This window comes from Puma concolor, chromosome A1, assembly GCF_028749965.1.
Source record: "Puma concolor isolate L17-30 chromosome A1, mPumCon1.1.hap2, whole genome shotgun sequence".
NCBI lineage: Eukaryota > Metazoa > Chordata > Mammalia > Carnivora > Felidae > Puma > Puma concolor.
In genome coordinates, this window is record NC_141667.1 from 93,751,174 (window position 1) to 93,772,452 (window position 21,279).

At 37.1% G+C, this 21,279-nt stretch overlaps 1 protein-coding gene across 4 annotated transcripts in view; it reads right to left on the reverse strand.

The window, feature by feature from the left end:
• VCAN (versican) overlaps positions 1-21,279 on the reverse strand; it is a 110,701-nt gene that overhangs the window by 53,635 nt on the left and 35,787 nt on the right. For 2 of the 4 annotated variants that reach the window (XM_086697362.1, XM_086697379.1), the window contains exons 6-7: positions 17,633-17,926; positions 8,054-11,053 (exon numbers count right to left, since the gene is read on the reverse strand). In XM_086697362.1, the coding sequence (XP_086553488.1) occupies positions 8,054-11,053; positions 17,633-17,926 (3,294 nt within the window). The remainder of the gene's footprint in view (positions 1-8,053; positions 11,054-17,632; positions 17,927-21,279) is intronic. The other 2 variants (XM_086697369.1, XM_086697386.1) reach the window with 1 other exon arrangement.

Sequence of the window (21,279 nt, forward strand, 5' to 3'; positions counted from 1 at the left end):
TACCAAACACATCCCCATCCTTGCTCCCCAGCCAGGGCCCCATTCTTGGAATCATTCTTCCAATGAAGCCACTGAATAACCAACCCTTCTTCTTGGACCTGACAAACTGACCTCACTGCCGTGTAATGTTATACACTTTGTAAACTGATAAAAAATAGGCAAGCCTTATTAAAAACATAACATTTTCAGCTTTACCTCATTAAAATGAAACCTCAGGGAGCATTTTTTCCCCTTTTCCTTTATCCCTCTTGCTCCTCTCACGATGCACGTCTCTCCCCTTGGCTACATCCCTCCCCTCAAAAACGTTCTGAACACTGTCTGGGCCCATGAATACATTTTTTATTCATTGCACAAATGAATGATCTAAGAGCTATTAAGAAAGAAGAATGTAATCCCTGTGTAGAGAACTGGGGGTTTCCTTGACAACAACAAAAAGACAGCAGGGAATGTCCATGCATTCCATGAATATGCAAGAAGAGACTAGGCCCAGTACCTGGACAATTTTATAAAGAATTTGTAAAAAGATCTTTTTCTTTGGAAAAAAAAATGGATTGGTAGTTATCAAAATCATAAGCCCAAGTTTTTTCACACACGAAAAAGAGCAGAAAGCTAAAGACTTCTACATATAGGTACTGTCTAATCAATACTATATTTAAATTTTAAATAAGGGTTGCAGCTGCTTCTGATTTGCACCCAAAATGGCATCACCCTAGACAAACACAATTCATAGAGGATTAAAATTTTAAAAAGCTCTTACAGTCACACAGATACTATGGTGTAATTACAATTGGCTCCCTGCGGTATAAATCCTGAATTTTAAGATAATTCCATTTTTTACCTATTTACAGTACAAAACCATCTAAGTGTTCCTACATTTACAAGTCCAGAATAAAATAATTACTAAAGCAGAGACGGGATTAATTTGTACTAAGTAGTTCCCATGTGCCAGGCACTATGCTTGGTGCTTTGTTGTCATGAAATATTAACTCTATGATATCTCTACCACAGTGATGGGCAAACCCTTGAAGAGATCCCTTTATCCTTGAAGCAACCTAGTGAGTTTGTAGTATTGTTGTATATTTTTAACATTATAACAACTGAGGCTTCTAGAGATAAAGCAATTTTTAAGGCCAAACAGAGTGAAATAACAATGCTGACAAAGAACTCAGGACTGTTTCCAAGGCTCTTTACACTGTGTCAACTGTCTTTTCCGTGTATCCTATGAACGCAACAGACTATCTACCCATGTTCATTTAGAACGTCACAGAGCGTACTCCAAAAATCCAGTTCTAGTGTAGTATCTTGTACATGGTAATTACCTGACTTGAGTAAAAGAGAAAAAAATATATTGGTATATTATATGTACAGGTGTGTATATATGTATGCATGTGTGTGTGTGTGTGTGTGTGTGTGTGTGTGTGTGCGTGTGTGTATAGGTAGGTGATCATTTTCCTTGTTTCATAATCTCTGTGGCTTGGAAAAGAGAGTATGGGTCAAAGTTTAGGTAATACTATTCCTTCTATACATAATAACCATTACATCTATTTTGCTGGCAAAAAGTTCTGACAAAGAAATTAAGAAATTTCTGGGTCCACACCATGGATAAATAAAAGAAGGACTGACTCCAGACTCTCCAATCTCTAGCACTTGTTTCTGTAATACTAGTGGTCAAAAATCACTTGAATTAGATGTTATAAACCTTTAACTCACCTTTTAGAGTATGTAGCCCACCCTTCGTAAAGTAGCTTTATGCCACTTAACATTAAAGGTGTGTCACTTTGAACCATGACATGGGAATACATTTTGGAAAGTTAAACATATTTAATCTACAGAAGATGCTACATTTGTCAAAAAAGCATGAATCACTGAAGGATAAGAAAGTAGTATGAGAACACTGCCTCCTGAAGAAGTTGGCTGAATATCTCTGGTTTCCACACACTGTGCAGGTTTCTAGGTGAATACTAAGAAGGCATTCATCTTCCAAAGCAGGCTGTGACCCTCTGTCATACTGGTGCTATTTAGAAAAGTGTCTGATTATATTTGTGGCTCCTTAGTCCCCACTGATGAGCCTCTGTTAGGCAGCAAAAGGTTAATAACTGGTTTCCAGTAATTTGTTTTTGATCTTCCTCTCCAACAAGGACCCAGCTGAAGCCTCATCCTTCTCACAGAATATTCTCTGACCTCTGTGCCTCCAGTGATTCCTTCATTCACTGACCCCAGCTGCCATTTATAGCTGGTACCACATCACCTTGTGTGTAACTATATGTTTCTGTACTGCAGTTATGTTTGATTGTGTTAATATTGGCTCCCCAGAAATGCTCTGTGCCTTTGAAGTCCTTGGAAGCAGGGTTTATGGTTTATGTTTATTCTGTGCCTCTTGTAATATCTGTCAAAGGACTAGGCGTGTTGTAGCTTTGCCTTTACCAAGATAAACCTTGCTTGACTATGCTATGCTGGAAGACAGTGTGTGCCTTTCTCTCGAGTTCATTGCCAGTGACAGATAAGTGGTATTTGTCTTTAAATAAAGCCCCACCTCAGTAGTAGTTGTGATAACACTAAGTTGTAACGGCAAATGCTATTTTCAGAAAGAATAGGCATCGGGTCATGTTAGGAAGATAATAAAGTTCTTTTTAGTTATCTATGGAACATGTCTTTTATTATTAAACTTTAACTTGTGAAGAAACAATTTCAGTTTTTTGAATTGTATCTCGAGGTGGGTGGGTTAATAAAACATTCATAGAGCATTTAAAGAAATTGACAGTCTACTATGTGTTTGTGTCTGCATGTCTATATGTGAGCAGTGTGTGCATGTATATGTTACACTTAAAAAATATTTCACTTAGAAGGACTTTCTAAAAAGGTAACCGCTGGTCTGTAATGTAGTGTTAAACTCACTAATAAATTTAGTAACACTAAGGTCAATTCTTTTCTTCGTAGTATAGAAACAAAGGGAAGAGAGTCTCTTCCCTTTTCATTATTTGACTGTTAGAAGAGGAACTTGATCCTTTTCTAGATTTCAGGCAGCCAAGGAGAGATGGGGAAAGCCATCCTAATTCCCTCCAGAAAAAAGAGAAACTGCTTCTCTGGCAGGGAGCCATAGCTGGAGACCAGGAAAGGGACCCACTCCTGTGTGCAAGCGCTGGCCCCATCCAATTTCAGGGATGTGTTCTGAAATTCTGAAGGGAATAAGCAGCTCAGAACCAGCGCCACAAATTTCAGGATACTGTTCTCTTGTCATGCCAGGTACTTGAATAGCATCCGCAGCCCCCAATGTTAGCAGCAAACTAAACACAAACCATGAGCCTCCATTCCCTATTTGCAGTACTTTCCCTAGTTGTCTCGCAAATTATCTCTGAAGTTCAAACATGAAAATATATGTATACCATGCCCCGAAAGTATTGAGCTCCAAGTGTGAGCTCGATGATGACTTAGCTCTGCACATACATGTGATGTTCTGAAATGTAACTACACATTACTTTGATTACGCACAGGCATTGGTAAGATTGAAACTAGACTTGCTTCATTTGCTTTATTCAGCAACACACAAAGTTATTTAAAGGTAAACATCAAGAAATGTATATTATGATGCTGAGATAAAAGTATTGATAATCAGACCAATTTAAAAATGTTCTCAAGTTAAATTAATTCATTCAGGAATGAATTATTATTGCTGCTTTCTTTTGAATTCGCTAGAAGTTATTATTCTTTTTCTAGCTGTGTTTTGAGGTACATGTTATTTTACTTTAAAAATTCTTTTAATGTTTTATTTCTTTTTGAGAGAGAGAGAAAGACAGAGTGCGAGTGGGGGAGGGGCAAAGAGAGAAGGAGACACAGAATCGGAAGCTGGCTCCAGGCTCTGAGCTGTCAGCGCAGAGACCGACGCAGGGCTTGAACTCACGGACCGCGAGCTCATGACTTGAGCTCAGGACACCTCAGGTGTCCCATGAGGTACATGTTATTTTAGAAACTGCCACAAAATAAGATCTGATTCCTGATCTCCTCTCAAATATGAACGTGAACGGTGCAGTGTTGGGGTATAGTGGGGTACAGAGCTGCCTTTCAAATATTAACCAGAAGAGCCACTCTTTCATGTGCTCAAAATATAGTGTCCCTAATAAGATTTTGTTTGGAGAAAGGAATCTGATATAATAAAAAATCTTAAAGTAATTTTTCTACATTATAAATGCTATAAAAATGAAAAATACATGATTTTTAAAAATTATATGAAGCTGGGGGACCTGGGTGGCTCAGTCGGTTAAGCATATGACTTTGGCTCAAGTGGTGATCTCGTGGTTCGTGGGTTCGAGACCCACGTCAGGCTCTGTGCTAACAGCTCAGAGTCTGGAGCTGCCTAGAATTCAGTCTCCCTCTTCCTTTGCCCCTCCCTCCTCTCACTCTGTCTCTCTCTCTCAAAAAAAAAAAAAAAATTATATGAAGCTATCTTGTATAAACGTTGCCTTTCAAAAAATGATGACTGCGCACCCAACGATACAAATATTGCCATTCGCCCAGACATCTATCTCCTGTTCCCAGAGCCAACATCCCTTGTCCTTCATCCTGTCCTCAGTGATATTAGCATTATGTACACTGCTCCAAAGTACAGATACAAATGCAGGAGGAATTGGTAATATGAGAGTTATTTCTGAATGATATAAGCAATAAGGTACCATAATTACCAATAAGGAAACCGAGCAAAATGAATTCTAATTTAGAGGCCAAAATTATCTTTCTCAAAATGTCACTAATTTTTAATACCATTACATTAATAATTTTATCAGTACCTTAATACTTATGTCATTTTAGTTTAATATTGGCCTTACACCTGCCTTATACTTAGATGTAAATTATAAAACTAGCAAAAAATGACCACCTGACAAAACAAATAATATCAAGCTGGCCTGACAAATAGGATGTTGTACATACAAACACATTTAAAAAAAACAAACTAATAAGCCATCTATTTTAAGGTTATAACTATGAGCATTTGCATAATAACATTCAAATTTAATATCTGCACATTTACAAATTATTCTTTGGTTTAAAGATAACAGTATACCAGTTTTTCAAAACATTCACACTTCTGTCACCCCAACGTGTGACACTTCAGATGATACAGGGGAGCATTCTTTAAAAAAAAGAAAAAAAAGCCCAGAATTGAAAAAACTTTCTACACCATTAAATCCTATAGACTTCATACATGTTCACAAAGAAAAGCTTTCAATAATTTTTCAAAATGCAGGTGTGCAAATTACTCCTGAAGTAGACAGGAGTCATGTTTTCAGTATCCCCTGAACCACTGTTAAACACACCCCATAGCATTTTTCAGCTCATAAAACTTTTATGAGCTGAAAAGTTCCTTCAGATTTTTTTAACTGCTAACTACAGTTGCCCTCCAGCAACAGCACCTTAAGCTGCTATTAAGATCCATTTCAGCAAATATAACATAAACGTGTCTTGAGTAGCATGTTTTGTTTCATAGTAGTAAAAAAAAAAAATTGAGATTTACATGACTTGCTGAGCACAGCAAAAAATTATGAATGCCTTGGTTTAGTGTAGCACGGGTGGCATTTTTGCTTACTTGGGCATATAGTACATGTAGAGGGGGGTTCTATGTTTGTGAATAGATTTATACAAGTTCATACGTGAACCAAGGATTTTCCAATCTGGGAAAATGTGCCTTGATACATAAAAAGTTGGTTTCCAGGCACATGTGTATTTTTCCTTATTAATGTACACCTGCCTTAGAACTCATTAATTTAACATCTGCTTTAAGGTTTTCCGTTGCCAAAGTTCAAGATGCTTAAAAAATTAACTTTCTCGTGTAAAAGAAGTAAAATTAGTAAAAGTCAGCAGTTGGAGCTGAGTAAACCTTGTTGTCTTATCAAGACAATAAACAACGCTTTTAGTCCTAGGGAGAATGGCCTCTTTCAAGTGTACAAAAATGATAGGTAGATGTAAGACAGAGAAAAAGGGAGACAGAGAGACGGGGGGAGGGAACGAGATAACTACAGGCTATAGCTCTATCTCTTCCCCCGGCCCCCGCCCTACTACCCACACACCGGAATCTCCTCCTGATGGAGAATCCTGACCATTCCCGTTGCAGACTTTTCTGACGTATTGTTATCAATGCTGAAGGAAAACTAGTATGAGAGAGAATCATGGCCCCATGTTTTCAAAGTGGAAGAAGGCAGAGGACACACCTAGGCATGTCTCCCAGACCAGCTGAATTAAGTTCACACCTCAAATATAAACATGCACCTTTGTATAAAACGGTTTCTGGGTTAGTTACTCAGAACCGCCACTTTGAGTCACCATTTATAAACTTAGATTTTTTTTTTTTTTATGACTGCCAATTTTTCCAGGAAGATAAAGTTTCACACTTTCTATTTTTTAACTCGATCACCCTAACCTTATCACACAGTTTCCCATTTAGAAAAGTTTTTAAGTGCAGAATGGTTTTACTGTTTCCTATATTATTTGATTCAGCGTAGAATCTACGTTAACATGAGAGTAATCTAAATTGGGAAAAACTTCTGCATAGTCAGTCTTTCTAATCTTAGTTTCAAAAGGTGGCAAGGGAATGTAAGAAACAGGAAACATGAGATAGTTTCCAAGAAACTATCATTAGCAGAACAATAATGTCCAATCCTGGCTTCTTTCAACTGTACTAGACAGTGGACATTACCTTCAATACTCTGAGAATGTATTCCTTTCTACTTACTGCTCTGCCAGAGGCTTTACACTGAGAAAATTCTAGATACTATGACTGTGAAGTTGCCACCTACAGCAATGGAAGCCAGCTGACCTGACGAATAGAGCGACCTGTTTGTTTCCAATAGGTACACTCCAATAGGTATCCTCTAATGAGGATAGCATCACTTTTAAGAAAATGACACCCTGAGGGGAATGTCTTACCAGCAAGAGAGAGAACCTGCTAAAAAAAAAAAAAAAAAATTCTTCTAGCCCAACCTCTCAGACCCCGGTAAAGGAAAAATCACTATTCTTTCAAATCACATATTTAAACTAGTATACAGCAATTTAACTAAAATCAGTGATCTTAACTTCTAAATTAAAAAGATACAAACCTGAATTGATCTATTAAACTGTATGCACTATGTGTTCTCAGCTCAGCTTACCAAATTCAAAAGATGGTGTGGTCTGACCTTTAGGAAGGAATAAGTTGCATTTGATAATGAAAATGGCAAGTATTATTCGATGTAAAGAAACTGCTTTTAGGAATTTTGCTGGAGAGATAAATAAAATATTTGAGCAGAATAGAAGGCATCATAAAAATTCCTAGAGATAAAACAATGATATCATAAAATAAGTAACATTACAGCCTGTTTTTTAGGGAGCAGAGGTAATGCTGACATATCCATATCTGAAATTATATGTGACACAATGAATTATAGCATTTCCTAGAACTGAGCTAGATTGTATTTGTTGTAAATATTCAGAGCCTTATTAAAATACCCAAGAGACAACAGCTTAACAGTATGTTGAACTTTCATAAAATAACACTTAAACTACAGACCTGTTACCCACCCCACAAGCTGTACAACAAAACCTACAAAATCCTGGGAGAGAAAACGCAAAGCACACCTGTAGACATCTTTCTATCAGCCTTAGACATGTGCCAATACAGTTTTAGCTGTCCACAATGTAAGTGCTGAAGGTTAATAGTTAAAGACCGATGGAATGTTAACACAGTCTAGTACTACACTTGAGTAGTAATGCATGGAAAGACACTGAAATTAAAACATTTTGTTCTGCATGTTCTGAAGTGATGTAACAGTGATGATTGGTTATATTAGATGACAAAGCAGGGCTTCTTAGAACTTTAAAAAACACACTCGTATCTAACATTCTTCCAAATAACATATTCTTCCAATTCTTGTACAAATATATGCAGCTAAAATACAGAAATTTTCACACTCCAGTTATCTTCTAATGGCAGCATTTGGTAGGTTGATTTTTTTTTTTTTTCCAAAAGTAATTTTCAAGATAAAATGCAGATTGCCTTGACTGGTATGTCTAGAAAGCAAAGACTTACCTGTCTTGTTTTCTCTGACCTCAATAATATAAACATTTATGTCAGGGTGGAATTTTGTCCCTGCTGGGGGTTCTGGAGTGGAAAGCGCCTGAGGTCTGAAGGCCTCTTTGCCTTCCACAGTGGGTGGTCTTGTTGGCTGTGTAGCAGATGGAGTACTTGAAGTTGTGAAATACTCTCTATCAATATCAGTTTCTGTTTCCTTCACTACAACATCCTCGAGTGTAGTGGGAGGAACACGAGACGTTGATTCTCCAATGATTACCATGTCTCTGGTTGTTTCTTCTCCGGGTTCCCTGTCAATGAGAGGCGGTTTCTCAGTGGGTGCTGGAGACGGCTTGGATGAAGTCGTGTGGAGTCTTTCTACTGAACTGAAGGTGGCAGTGATATCACTTGGAACGGTGGCTTTAATTGTTGAAAATTCTGGTATTTCTGTGGCTTTGGGCTTTTCAAATAATCCTGAGCCTAAATCCATATAATCTAGAGATGTTTTCTCTCTTTTCTCAGTAGTGGTATCCTCTATAAGCTGGGTAACATGGGTGCCGAAAGGTGATACAAATCCCCCTGGACTAGTACTTTCTGTTTCATACTTTCGTTCAGGCTCTGGACTTAAAGACACCTCTGATCCTATGCTTGGCATTAGTGTTACTGCTTCATCAGTTTCTGCTTTGTGCTCAGTGACAGCACCAGGTGGATAAGACATACTATGCTCAATTTTTCCAACTGGAGTTGTTTCTAAAACTGGGACTCTCTCAGAACCTGTCACCAATCTGTCTTCAGAGACTGTGTATGCTGACCCATCACTCTCTTGTTCATCTAAAGGTGTTGCTGCCTCCTTGGCTGTGTCAACTGCAGAACTGAGAGTAGGAACTGGTTTCTCTGAAGTCTGTTCTTCCCAAGGGAATTCTTCTTGAGTTGTTCCCTGAGTGATTTTTGTTGTTGTTCTTAGACTCTCAGGAGAAAGAGTTGCTTCAAGATGAGTCTGATCAATGACATGTATGTCTTGAGAGGGTGCACCCAGAACTTCACCTTCTGAGGGAACAGAAGGTACCAACACTCCCCATTCTGTCTTGGGAATTACAGAAAGAGGAACGGTATGGGAAGTGTCTACATAAGTAGTAGATTCTTGGGTGCTACTATAATTAACAAATGCCAATCCTTCTACTTCCGAAGTCTGGGCAAATTGGGGGACAGTAGATACTGGCTTAGAGACATCCTTATATTCTCCTTCATCCAAAGCGCTTCCTTCTGTAGTTGCATAAACAACTTGGCCTTCCGTGCTTGTGACAAGTGGAACTCTTTGTTCGATTGTAGAATCTCTCAAAGTTGGCTTTTCTGCAATACCAGTTAACATAGTTGGCTGAAATCCAACTGTGAATTTCCCGTGGCCTGTTGTATCTTCCTCAGTTAACTCCTCTAATGGCTTTTGAGTACTATCTGGAAAAAGAGTAAATTCATCTCCTCCATCTTCAGTGAAACTTGGGATTTCTTTATCATTTCCACTCACTTCTGTAGTAGTGAGTAAGACAGGGGGGAATCTTGGAGGGCCTGCATGTTCTGTGAACTCTAAAGGCTTCGATGTTGTATTATCTTCATCCCATGCCCATTTTGATATAGTGACCACCTCCACATTTAAAGTGCTGTGGCTCAAATGTGTTGTCGTAATACCCTCATCATACTTTGTAGTTTCTTGATAGCCATCTGTTTCTAATTCAACTGGTGTTGTCATAAAGTCTTCCTCCACATCTCTTGCTTCTGGGGGCTTTGTTGTTGTCAGTGCTGGAGAATAAAAAGGTTTGGTCATTTCCACTGAATACTCTGTAAGATGAACTTGCTCTGAGGAAGTGGTTGAGAACTGCATTCCAGAGAAGTCTTCTTCCTCTATTTTTCCTAGAAATGGATCTTTTGTAATCTTTTCCTGTATCTCATCATCAGTGTAAGTATCTGTTTTCAACTCTGGACTTAGTGTTCCTGTTCTTTCTCTTCCTTGTGCCATTTCTGTTTGTGGAGAGGGGTAAATAACTGTGGATATTCCCTCGACTAATCTTTTATCACCAGAATAAGGAAAAAATTCTACTTCTGTATGATGCTGTAATGGGAAAGGTGTAGTGGACACATACTGGCCAAAAAAATCTTCAGTTATCCTTCCATTAGTTTGTTTCTCTTCCCATTTGTCCGTAGATGATTCATTACTGTCAGGCAGAGTTACAGGTGAAATAATTGTTGAGGCTGAGACTGACGCCCTGTCCTCTAGTTGAGTGGAGGTGGTGTCTTCTGATGTCTTTGACACTGTAACAACTTCAGGTATTTGGCTAAAGACCAAGGTGCTCTGACCAGATCTAACTGTAAATGTTCTGTCTTCCCTGTCATCTTCTCCCACGGTGAATCCATAGTGGCTTGTGGTCACAGATTCGGAAATAGCGCTTACTGTTTTCTTTTCAGTTTTGGATTCCAACGTCATTGTTGTAGATACAAATGGTGTTTCAGTTGCAGACAATTCCTTGGAAGGAATGTGCTTTGAGATTTCCATAGATGTTACCAAGGGACCCACTTCTATTTGTTCAATTTGGGTAACTGATTCTCGTGTTTGTATGTCTTCCCTGACACCATCCCATGAATCAGGAGCAGGACGGGGGATGACAGTTGTACTTTGGGGTGCTTCTTCCCTAATTTCAGATATGTCTGGCTCTCCAAGTGGTCCTGATGCAGAAGGTGAGTCGTAGTCCAAATCCCAAGGCTTTCTGGTACTCCCAGTAGGTGTGGATGATTCCGTGGCTACTCTGTGTGTGACAGCTTGAGACTGAACTGTGGTTTTCTGTTCAAAACTGACTATATTTCCCACAGGAGGGAACTTTGTTGTAATTATAGGTAAGTCAGTGATTAAAGGGATGACTGGTGTTGTTCTGTCAGGTACCATTTGTAGTTCTTCAGAAAAACTGGATGATGCAGTTTCTGCAAGGATATTCAGTTCGATGGTTGTAGCCTCTGATATATTCTGTTTAGCTAGAAAAATAATTTCAAAGAGTTGATTAGACAAGTCACTAATAAAAAGTTGTACGTCCAGTGTTTGTCAAGTGCTGCTGTGTACTTTGGGGTGACCCAAAAGCGTTTGTGATGAAGGGAATCTAGAAACTATAATTAAATTAACTCAGACAATTGAACATTTTATAGTCACAAACTGATCACTTGTTTCATATCGTAAGGGTTATCACTGCTTTTACCCGTAAGTATGAATGACTGTTTTTGGTTAGGGAAAATGAATATTATGTATTTTAAGATAAAGAGAAGTCCAAAAAAATATGAATGTAGAGTTTGGAAACAGTGGATAGGTTACTTATCAGAAACTACAGCAGCAAATCAAAGCTTAGTAGGAAAACTTGGTAATACTACTCTCCTGAAGGGTTCCTGTGTACTCTGCCTCTATCTTTCTCCCTCCTTTTCAAGCTGCACTGTGTCTCAGGGGAGAGGGAGTGCCTCAGATTGCAAAACAACAAAAAAGCCACATCAAATGTACCCAAGATACATGTAAACTATTACATCGTCCATAATGTGGGGGGTTTCATAAAAACAGGATATTAAACATTTTAATACCACTCTTCACTTGATTCCAGGTGTTGAGACATTTGTCTTCATCTTCCTTTCCACTCTGCAGTGCAGCCTTGTTTCTAATAAACAATAAGATGTTTCTAGCAGAGGCTGCTTGGCATTTTTGTTACTTCTGTGTTTTGTTCTACGTTCCACACACTATGTTTGCAACTCTTAAGGGTCTTGGTTCCAGGCTTACTTTAGCATGAAATACGAACATAGACCAGGAAGTGAAGTACCCACATGATATATTTTAGGTTTGTAATTACAAATCACTGGAAACAACTCCGAGCATCAGAAAGAACGGTCTCAGGCAATAAAAAGTAACATGTCATCATAAAATGCTACATTATAATAACTCCTGATTTACAAAGTATGGCCTGTCCTGTTTAAAGAAATGTAAAATGTGTGTAAAAGTGACGGTGTTGTAGACGAGATTCCTTTTCAACATAGGGAACATGCAGCGGCTTAGTACACAAAGATTTTTGTTTCTTAAAAAAAATCGGATTTTCAAAAATCAAAAAGTAGTCACCACTAAATTCAGAAGGAACTGTTCTAAGGAAACACGTAGTCACTATTTCGCCACATCCTGTATGATTTAAAATAGTTGTATGCATATTGCCTGTCTCCCTGATAAGAGTTGCAATATCTGTAGTATTTGTAATACCTTGTGTTTCACTCTCAATAATCCCCAAACAGTTTTCCAAAGGGAAAACCAAAGTGGATATCTTTGAACTCCATCTACTCTGTTAAAATTTAATGATCTTTGGACACTGAAACTGCTGTGTATGATACTAGAATTGTAAATATATGTCATCACATATTTGTCCAAGCCCACAGAATGTACAACATAAAAGACGAGCCTTTATGTAAACTATGAACTTTGATTATGATAAGTCCACATGCATTCATCAATTGTAACAAATGTACCACTCTAGTGTGGGATGCTGACAATGGGGGAGGCTACGCACCAGAGGGGGCAGGAGGTAAATAGGAAACCTCTGCACTTTCCACTGACTTTCACTGTGAACCTAAAAACTAAAAACCAAAAGTACTCTAAAAACTAAAGTCTATTAGAAAATTTGAAGATAGGATGATGTGACTTTGTTGTAAATCAGACTTGAGTTGTAACATGTTGTTTATTTTTGTTTGCTATGAGCTGTTATTAGCTGTGGTCATTCTGCAGACCATTCTAAAGCTCAGATCCATGAATTTTATAATGAAAACTTGCTGGTCATTTACAGTATGGTAACATTTAAATATTCCTCGAAGTCTGTCACTATTTACCCTTTTGTGTTGGAACAAAACTAAACAAAAACATACTAAATAATCTCTCTCTCTCTCTCTGTAAAGAAAAGCCTTTTCTATATTCATTTCCTGGAAGAGGCTTTGGTCTGTTTTGATTGACATGAACAACTAAAGGAGCCAAAGTGTGGTTGACTCTTTTTCTTCTAATTCAATTCTCTATCCTCTGAAATTCCATAACTGTTACCTCATTTACTGCCAAATATCATGTTTGTCTTATAACAGCTTTCTTTTGGGAAACAGTAAAATATACATGCAGAAAAAGTTCCCATGGAAACATAACATAAACACTTATGACACTGCTTATTAGAGAAAAATTAATCGCATTATTGTTAATGACAGCAAGAGAGCTGATTTTGCTTTTCTCAGAGTATTTTTGTGGCTGATGAAATTAACTTAAAAGGCGATGATATGGCATTAGGGTCAAACAGAAGTCCTGTGGATCAGGTTGTCCTATGTGTCAATCCAAGTTCCATGCTAGCAACTTTCTATGATGCTATGAAAATGCTTCTATAGTGTTCTAAAAATGAAGGACTCATATTTTAAAGATGAAACTGTATGTCACTGTTGATTATTACTGTACCATTTGGTGTTGCCTTCCTCTAGTCCTGGAGCATGGGAAAGCAACGGCACTACGTCTCAGAGAATCTCCCTTACAAAGCCAGGATTTCTGTGACTTTGTTTTCACAAACAAGGGTTTTCAATAATTTTAGAGCTCTGTTTAAAAGTCTGCTTATAATTTAATTAATTCTACTATTTGGAATGGAAAACCTCAGACTTCCTTTGGGGTTGGGTGGCTTTTTCGTCAGTTTAACAGCTGATTTCCATCCTAACTCAGAATATCTGATTATCTGTGCCATTTGCTTCAACCATTTCAAGAAGAGGAAATAATTTCAAAAACCACAAATATCTACAAAGAGGTATCTTAAGAATAAAGGCTGCTATATTAATGATGACTATCATAAAGGTGAAAATGCAACTCCAAATTATTCCAAAAGTGTCCTCCCAGAAGAATTCACATGGAGAGATCTCTGAACTGGAAAACTACCAGTGTCCTTTCAACTTCATTAATGACAAAGCCAACAGAAATCAGCATACTTCTTTTCCCACAAAGCTCCCTTCCAACCTTTGCAGCTGTCTGCCATACAGATGTTTTGGATCACTGTACTTATATATTTTATGTCCTATGGGCTATCTTCTTTGTGCTTCTGTTATAAGACACAAGGCAGATTTTCCCAATAAAACATAAAGCCCCTATTAGCAGCACGACAGTCGATTTAACACACACCCAGGATGCGTACATTATATGAAAATTATTAATTTCAAATTAGTTCTTCTATATGAAAATGTCTTCTACGTGAATAACTGTAAACATGAGAATTCACAAATAGAGTGGATATTCAATAAGTTGATTCTGAGTTCATTGTTAAATAAAGCGTAAAGGTTGGAACAGTGGTATTAGAATTCAAACTATTTTTAAGAAGGTTTATGAGTGAGTGATTGAATGCTATCAGATTGAAGTTCAATAAACAGAAAACATATTTAAAATACCATTTAGGGAAAGATGAGTTGGGTGCCTATGATCAGATTATGATCGAGGGCACGAAGAGAATAAGAAGCACCCCAAAGGTTAGAAGGGTAGGGTACTTTTAAAAGTGAACAAATAGGTGAAAATGTAGCATATGAAGTGGTGAGAATTTATTTCACCTTCTCTAAACCATAATTTCTAGCTCCCTAGCTTAATCAAACAGAGGGATATAAAAAATAATGAAGGTTCAAAGCAAGATCACATAGATGATCCAGGGGCTTAGAAATTAACATTTCAAAACAAGGACGTTGTTTCAGTTGAGGAAGATGCTTAGGGACAAATGAACAATTGTGTTCAATAATAGATATGGCTGTTATTTAGATTTTGGTCTCCAAGTTAAAAAGGGAAAAAGGGCTCAACGTCTAATGCAATGAATTTAAATAGAAAAATTATCTGAGAATGATGGTAATGGGATATTAGAATAGTTTTTCTGGGAAACGTGCTGTATCTCCCTGGCTTGGAGATCATTAATGATATTACATGAGAGATTATCATGAGTCTTGAATGGCTTTGATTCACTCAAATTTGGGGATGTATGGGTGATTTTTCAAAGTCCTAAGTCTCCAACCTTGGAAAAAATCAAAAGTGCACAATTTAGTTTAATTGTCACAGGGAAATAACAAAGGAAAATTTTATTTCACAAATGTATTAATTTCCTGGTTTTTTAAAATCAACTTGACATGAACATATTCTAATTATGTTTGTCATCAGCCATTGTTAAATTTCTATTCAGTAATGTTCAAAGGAAAATAGAATTATAAGTGCGGTTTTAGAATTGTTCATTCACCAGGAAGTGGCTTAAAAACACATCTACATTTGGTAAAAAGCAAACAAGAAAAATATGGTTATACTTCTAAATTCCTCTGCTTGACCAAACAGCTATACATCTCTGGAATCACTTTTGGAACTGTTGCTAAGGTCACAACTCTTATAAACTTTACCCTAAAAACTTAGTCACACCTCAACTGTGTGGGAAAAGTGAACAGCAGTCAAGTCATTTTGAGAGTATTTTTTACATTGTTTAAAATATATACATTAAAAGAATCCTTGAAAAAAGATTTAGCAATTTGGGGAAGCAGTTGGCACTGCATGTAGTTTAAGAAAGACTAAGAAAGATTTTTATGTTATGACTGAGCCTTCTAAATTTTGTATATGCCCAATCAATTTTGAATATAGTAGGTTTTAGGAAAGGAATAAACAAGAATCTAACCCTTAGATTAGATTTGTATTAGATGAGATTACCCTTTGGTCTGGAAAAAAAAAAACCAAAATTTGAATCATGATATTTGGAAGTTATATATTTCCAAGTTATATGAATTCAAATGAATTAGAGGGAAAAAAAAAGGAAACTAGACCTGAATTTTCAAACTTTTCTCAGATTTTATGTAGATTTTTAGTAGGTAATTATTGTATTTGAATAGAAATATCTTATTTCATACATTCATGTGAATTCCTCATTTAAATAAATAATTTAAAACACATCAGGATGAATTATTTGTGGCTACAGACAGCCTTTGGTTTAAGTTTTACCCTAGGGGTGAAAAAAAAAGGTTGTTTAAAAGTTTTGTCTTGCCAGTTTTATATAAAGCAAGGGAAAATGCAATCTAACAAGATAGTCAGGTTGGATAATTCCACTTCTTCCCTAATTAAACATCCCAACAGCAATCTGATTTTAGTTCTTAATCATAGTCACTTAATGTAAAACTGATTTGAGAGCTTGAACTACTTGAAAGTCACTGTTAGGAGATTGTGGCTTAAAAAAAATGTATATCTTTCTACTTTTAGAGATAGGCTTTCCTTATTATTGTTTTAATTCCTCCCCCCCGCCCCCCAAAAAATAACTAAGGAAGACCTTTTCTATTGTTTCAGTCTAGGAACAAAAGTTAGTATTTTCAATGGCTTTGTATAGCCAGCTTGTACCATGCCAAAACACAAAACATGGCTTTCACACTCAGAGAGTTGAGTCAATGGGAGGAGATGTGGGCAAAGGCCCCTTAGCAGGGAGGCAGCAACATGTCAGTGCCTTTCCATTGCACTAACGTCTATTCTGTGGAATACTCAGACATCCTAGCATGACTTTTTGGTTGACAAAGAATGCCTGTGTGTTTCACTTTAGAAACCAATTACATAATAAGCTAGTGTATTTTCTACTCATTTCAGTTACACATAGCTAAAACAAGATATATTGGAAACTTAGTAAAAACCTTTCACTATATTTCAATATGACATGGCTCTACTTTGAATATACTCCCCCAAATTCTAGGAAATTTTTGTTTTGCTATCACAATACAGACCAGTAAAAGTCACATAGACTACTTGCTTGTTTGACCAAGCAAATTCTACAAGCATACTGTGTGGCTACGACTGCTAAAATAACTTAAGGACATCTAATAATTTCAAATAAGTAAATCATGTATGGATAAATGATACTTAAGATCAGTTTTAAGTAGCAAACCAAACTGAAAGTAGGCTATGTTACACCTTACAAACAACATATACTGCACATCAATATGTACTACAGAATTAATGATGAGAAGGCACGTATTTCCATGACCTGAAATAAAATAAGATAAATGGAGATTTTTATTTACAGCATGGTTCCTTGTTAGGAATTAATTGAACATTATGATTATCCATCTCGGTTCCAAGTACTCACCTGCAATTACTGAAATTTGAATTCTCCGCCATTTCAAAGAAAGACATACCAAAGACAAAAGAAGCAGAATTCAAGAATTCAACTCAGCTATAGTTGGCCTCAACATTATAGCACCAAGACTCTAATTACATTTAAGGACTGCAATTAATGTAAAAAAAAAAAAAACTAATCGGAAATGTGTTCTGTGGTTCTAGGTGCAATGGAAGCACTGTTAAGACCTCAACTCGACATTTCCTTATCACTTCAAAAATAGCATTTGTCAAACTTCCTCCTGTTTTAACCATATTACTGCTGTTCCATTTATTTGCCTTCAGAAGTCATTGAACTGTTTCCATTCTGTGCACACACGGCAAGACATGGGATCCATTCCCATCAGTTGAACACCAATGCATGTCTTCGAAGTATGTTTTAAAAATCTGTAATTTTTAAAAAGGTAGCAAACACTTACGTTTAAAGCAGTAGGCATCAAATCTGCTATCAGGGGGAGGGAAGCCTGTCTGGTTCTCAAAACGATACAGGGTTCTCACCCCAAGTAAACCACCTCCACACTGGGCCCTGGCCACAGTCACAGGATGGCGAACGCTGGCATCCGACAGCCACCCATAATCGCACTGGTCAAAGCCATTCCTCCAAGCCGCTTGGAGTTCCCCCACTGTCGCCAGCCGGGCATCCTGGTTTTCACACTCTTCTTCAGCCTCCTCAAAGGTAAATTTATTGGGAGCAGTGATATGGAACACGTCACCTGGAATAAGAAGAGAGTAAAAACAAAACAAAACTCTAAGTTTTACGATTCATTCCTTTCCAGTTTATGGGTGGGTGGGGCGAGGTAGAAGGATACAATACTTTTTTCATGGTAAACTGGCAGCTTCTGATACTTTAAAGCAGTAAACATAACAATTACCCAATTTCGGTACTATTCATGTATAATAAGAAATAACACATACCAGAAAAGTTCATATATATTAACTTCATTATCAGATGACTGCTTTTATGGCCTACGGATATACAGAAGTAATCATTTGATAATAAGTTATGATAAATTCTTTAAAATGAACAGACCTTTCCAATGGATTCTTTGGATTACTATCTGGAAAATGAGTTTTCTCTTCAGTGAAAAAGCCTGCAATGTACTTAACAATGCATGCTGGAAAGGGAAACTATTGAAATGTCACCAAGGTTATTTCACTTTGGTCAACCTGAAAGCAAACAGTAGTTCTCAGACCTTCCTTCTCACCTATCTCTACCATCAAAATGGATTCACTCCTATCAAATTAAACAACAAAACAAGAAAAATTACAAGGTTTGAAGGTAGGAAGAGACAGAAGCAAGATGGAATGCTGTTATATGTGAGGCCTGCTGGGCCTGTGTGATTGTTATGTCAGCCGGGGCTCAGAGTGAATGGAGGCCACATCAGCTTCCACTCAACTGGTCAAAGTGACCAAAGTCCCCTGAAGGAAGGGGCACCTTTTTCTTTTCTACTTACTCTGTCCATGGTGAATACCTCTTGCAATCTGTCTGTCCTTTTTCCAGTTCTCACAAAGATAACTACATATGCTAGCAGGGGTGCTAACTAGGGTTGAGAAACTCCTACATTTGTTTATTGATTAACAAAGAAAGGCTGAACATTTACTTTGTTCATCACCAGGCCCAACTGGCAGAGAATATGTTCATTATAATTTAACATGTCACAATAAAATATTCCGGAAACGTCAGAGAGTTTGTTAAATTGGTACTTGGACAGCTAACAAAACAATCGGCTGAAATGAATTCAGTGCAAATCAAATGATGCTTTTCACACTTGAGTACAAGTGGCTCAAAGACAGAGGCAGAAGTAGAGAATACCTAAGCTAATCCATCAGGCAGGAGGAATATAAAATGTGGCAGAGAGGAAGAAGCTAAAATATCAATAGTCCATCACTGCAGCAGCCGCGGGTCCTGTTTCTGATTCTGTGATATATTAGACAACGGGGACTCTAGAGCTCTCATGATTCGGATCCTCACCTGACTAAATCCAGATGTAACCAGCATTTGTTAAAAATGAATAGAGCCATTACTCTCTCTGAGTGTGCGATAGCTTTCTAAAACAAGAAAAATTAGTCACGGGAAAAATGGCCAAATCACACATATCAATTTTTGTCACTCTAAATCTAAAATTGCTGCTGAGGAAACTAGGCCAAATCCCTACAAGAGCTATTTGAAGAAGAGAGAGAAAATGACTTTTACCTGACTGAAAAGAGTAAGGTAGACCTGAGAATAGGTTTTTGTCCTTAATTGTCTAGGCTGGCAAGGTCAGTAATCTCAAATCCAAAAATACACTACAGCAACATAAGTTCCTCCTCCCCATTCCTGCACTACCTCCCTCCCTAACAAGCTGTAAAAGCATAAGAGTCACAGTACCAGTTACGTAGCATGTATCAATGATGCTTGTTAAGTGAACGGAATTTCAAGTTCTTGCTAAGAAACAAGGTGCTATTTTTCTTCCATCCTTCCCAAGCAGCACATTAAAAACAGCTCACTGAAGCAGACCTTTGGGTATAGCTGCTGTCCAGAACAGCTGATTCATCTCACCTATGGATTTGGCTTAAAGCAACACAGGGAAAGGCAGACAGACTGTGTCTGTGTCCTCCAGTGGCCTCATTCACTTCAAAGGAATGCAAGTGTGAACATGGGCTGCGTGCCAATTCGTTTTCCTCCAAGGTAGAACACTTGCATTTGTTATTACAGCTGGAATATCACTCTATTGCCTTAGTTTCCTACATCTTGACGTACTTCGACTTGGAGGCAAAATTTACTGTTCTTTTAAAGTAATAAGAGCGATCAGCCAACCAGAGCAGGGCAAAGAAATGTAACCGGTTGAGTAAAACTCTGCTACTCCAAGCAGCAATGTTAGTCTATATGTTGGGGGAAATCAACTTCTCCAAAAATGGCCAGACCAAACGGCTAATGAAAAAAAAATAACAGCACGATTTCATGGGTAACTGGTTTCCCTGTTTTAAACCACAAACATGTCTGGGGTAATAAAAGAAAGAAAGGTTTCAGAAGATGCTGGTAGGTTACAAAGAGAATTTCCTTATTATTATTAAATTAATAAAGACCTACCCTTATAGAACTTTTCATATAGAAACTCTTGTTAAATCTGACATTATATCACAATATCAATTATTTAATTCATTTGTATGATACAATTTCCATCCATCTATCCAATACTCATAAAATAATTATTTTACTTATTTGATTAAATTCTATAATTCCTAAAGTCATCTATTTTCCTTTATATGTAGGAATTTTTCCAACACTGCAAAAAAAAATGTCAAAAAAGATATCACCATGAGGTTTCATTTAACTCAGTTGAAAATAAAAATAGTTAACTGGCATTGAGTTTAGTTTAAAGTGACAATCAAAATAATTCATTTATAAATATATATATGGCAAATTGTTTTATTTCAAGATGAGCAAAAGAAAAGAAAAATATTTATTTTAACTCATTTCTAAAAAGTAAATATTTAACACCTCCTAAATCACGATTTAACATGTTTATGTTATGTTATGTTATGTTAACATGTTAACATGTTCATGTTTAACATGAACATTATTTTGCCCACTTCAAAAATCTAATAATATAGTAAAGTATCCACACTACAGAATTATCTTACTGTATCTTGAAGCTGTTAGAATGAACAGTCAGTCTATACCAAAAATGAGAAAAATTAACTTATTCAAACTTCTCCCTTCCTATGTATCAACCTCAAAATATTAGGGCCAGGACATCTTATACTTTTTAAAAATATTCCAGAATGTCCTAGCAACAGTTTTATATAGAAACCCAAACCAGAAAAAAAGAATAGGTGAGTCAAAGGGAACGCAGAGTAGTAATTGAACTAGTTCATATTACTAAGTGTCTTTGATTCCTAACACACCTATAACTCCAGTCAAGTATTGTTGTATTCACTACATGCCTGTTTTTTTTTTTTTTTTTTTTTTTAGTTTTTTTCAATGTTTATTTATTTAAGAGAGACAGAAGAGACAGAGCTTGAGTAGGGAAGGGGCAGAGAGAGAGGGAGACACAGAATCTGAAGCAGGCTTCAGGCTCCAAGC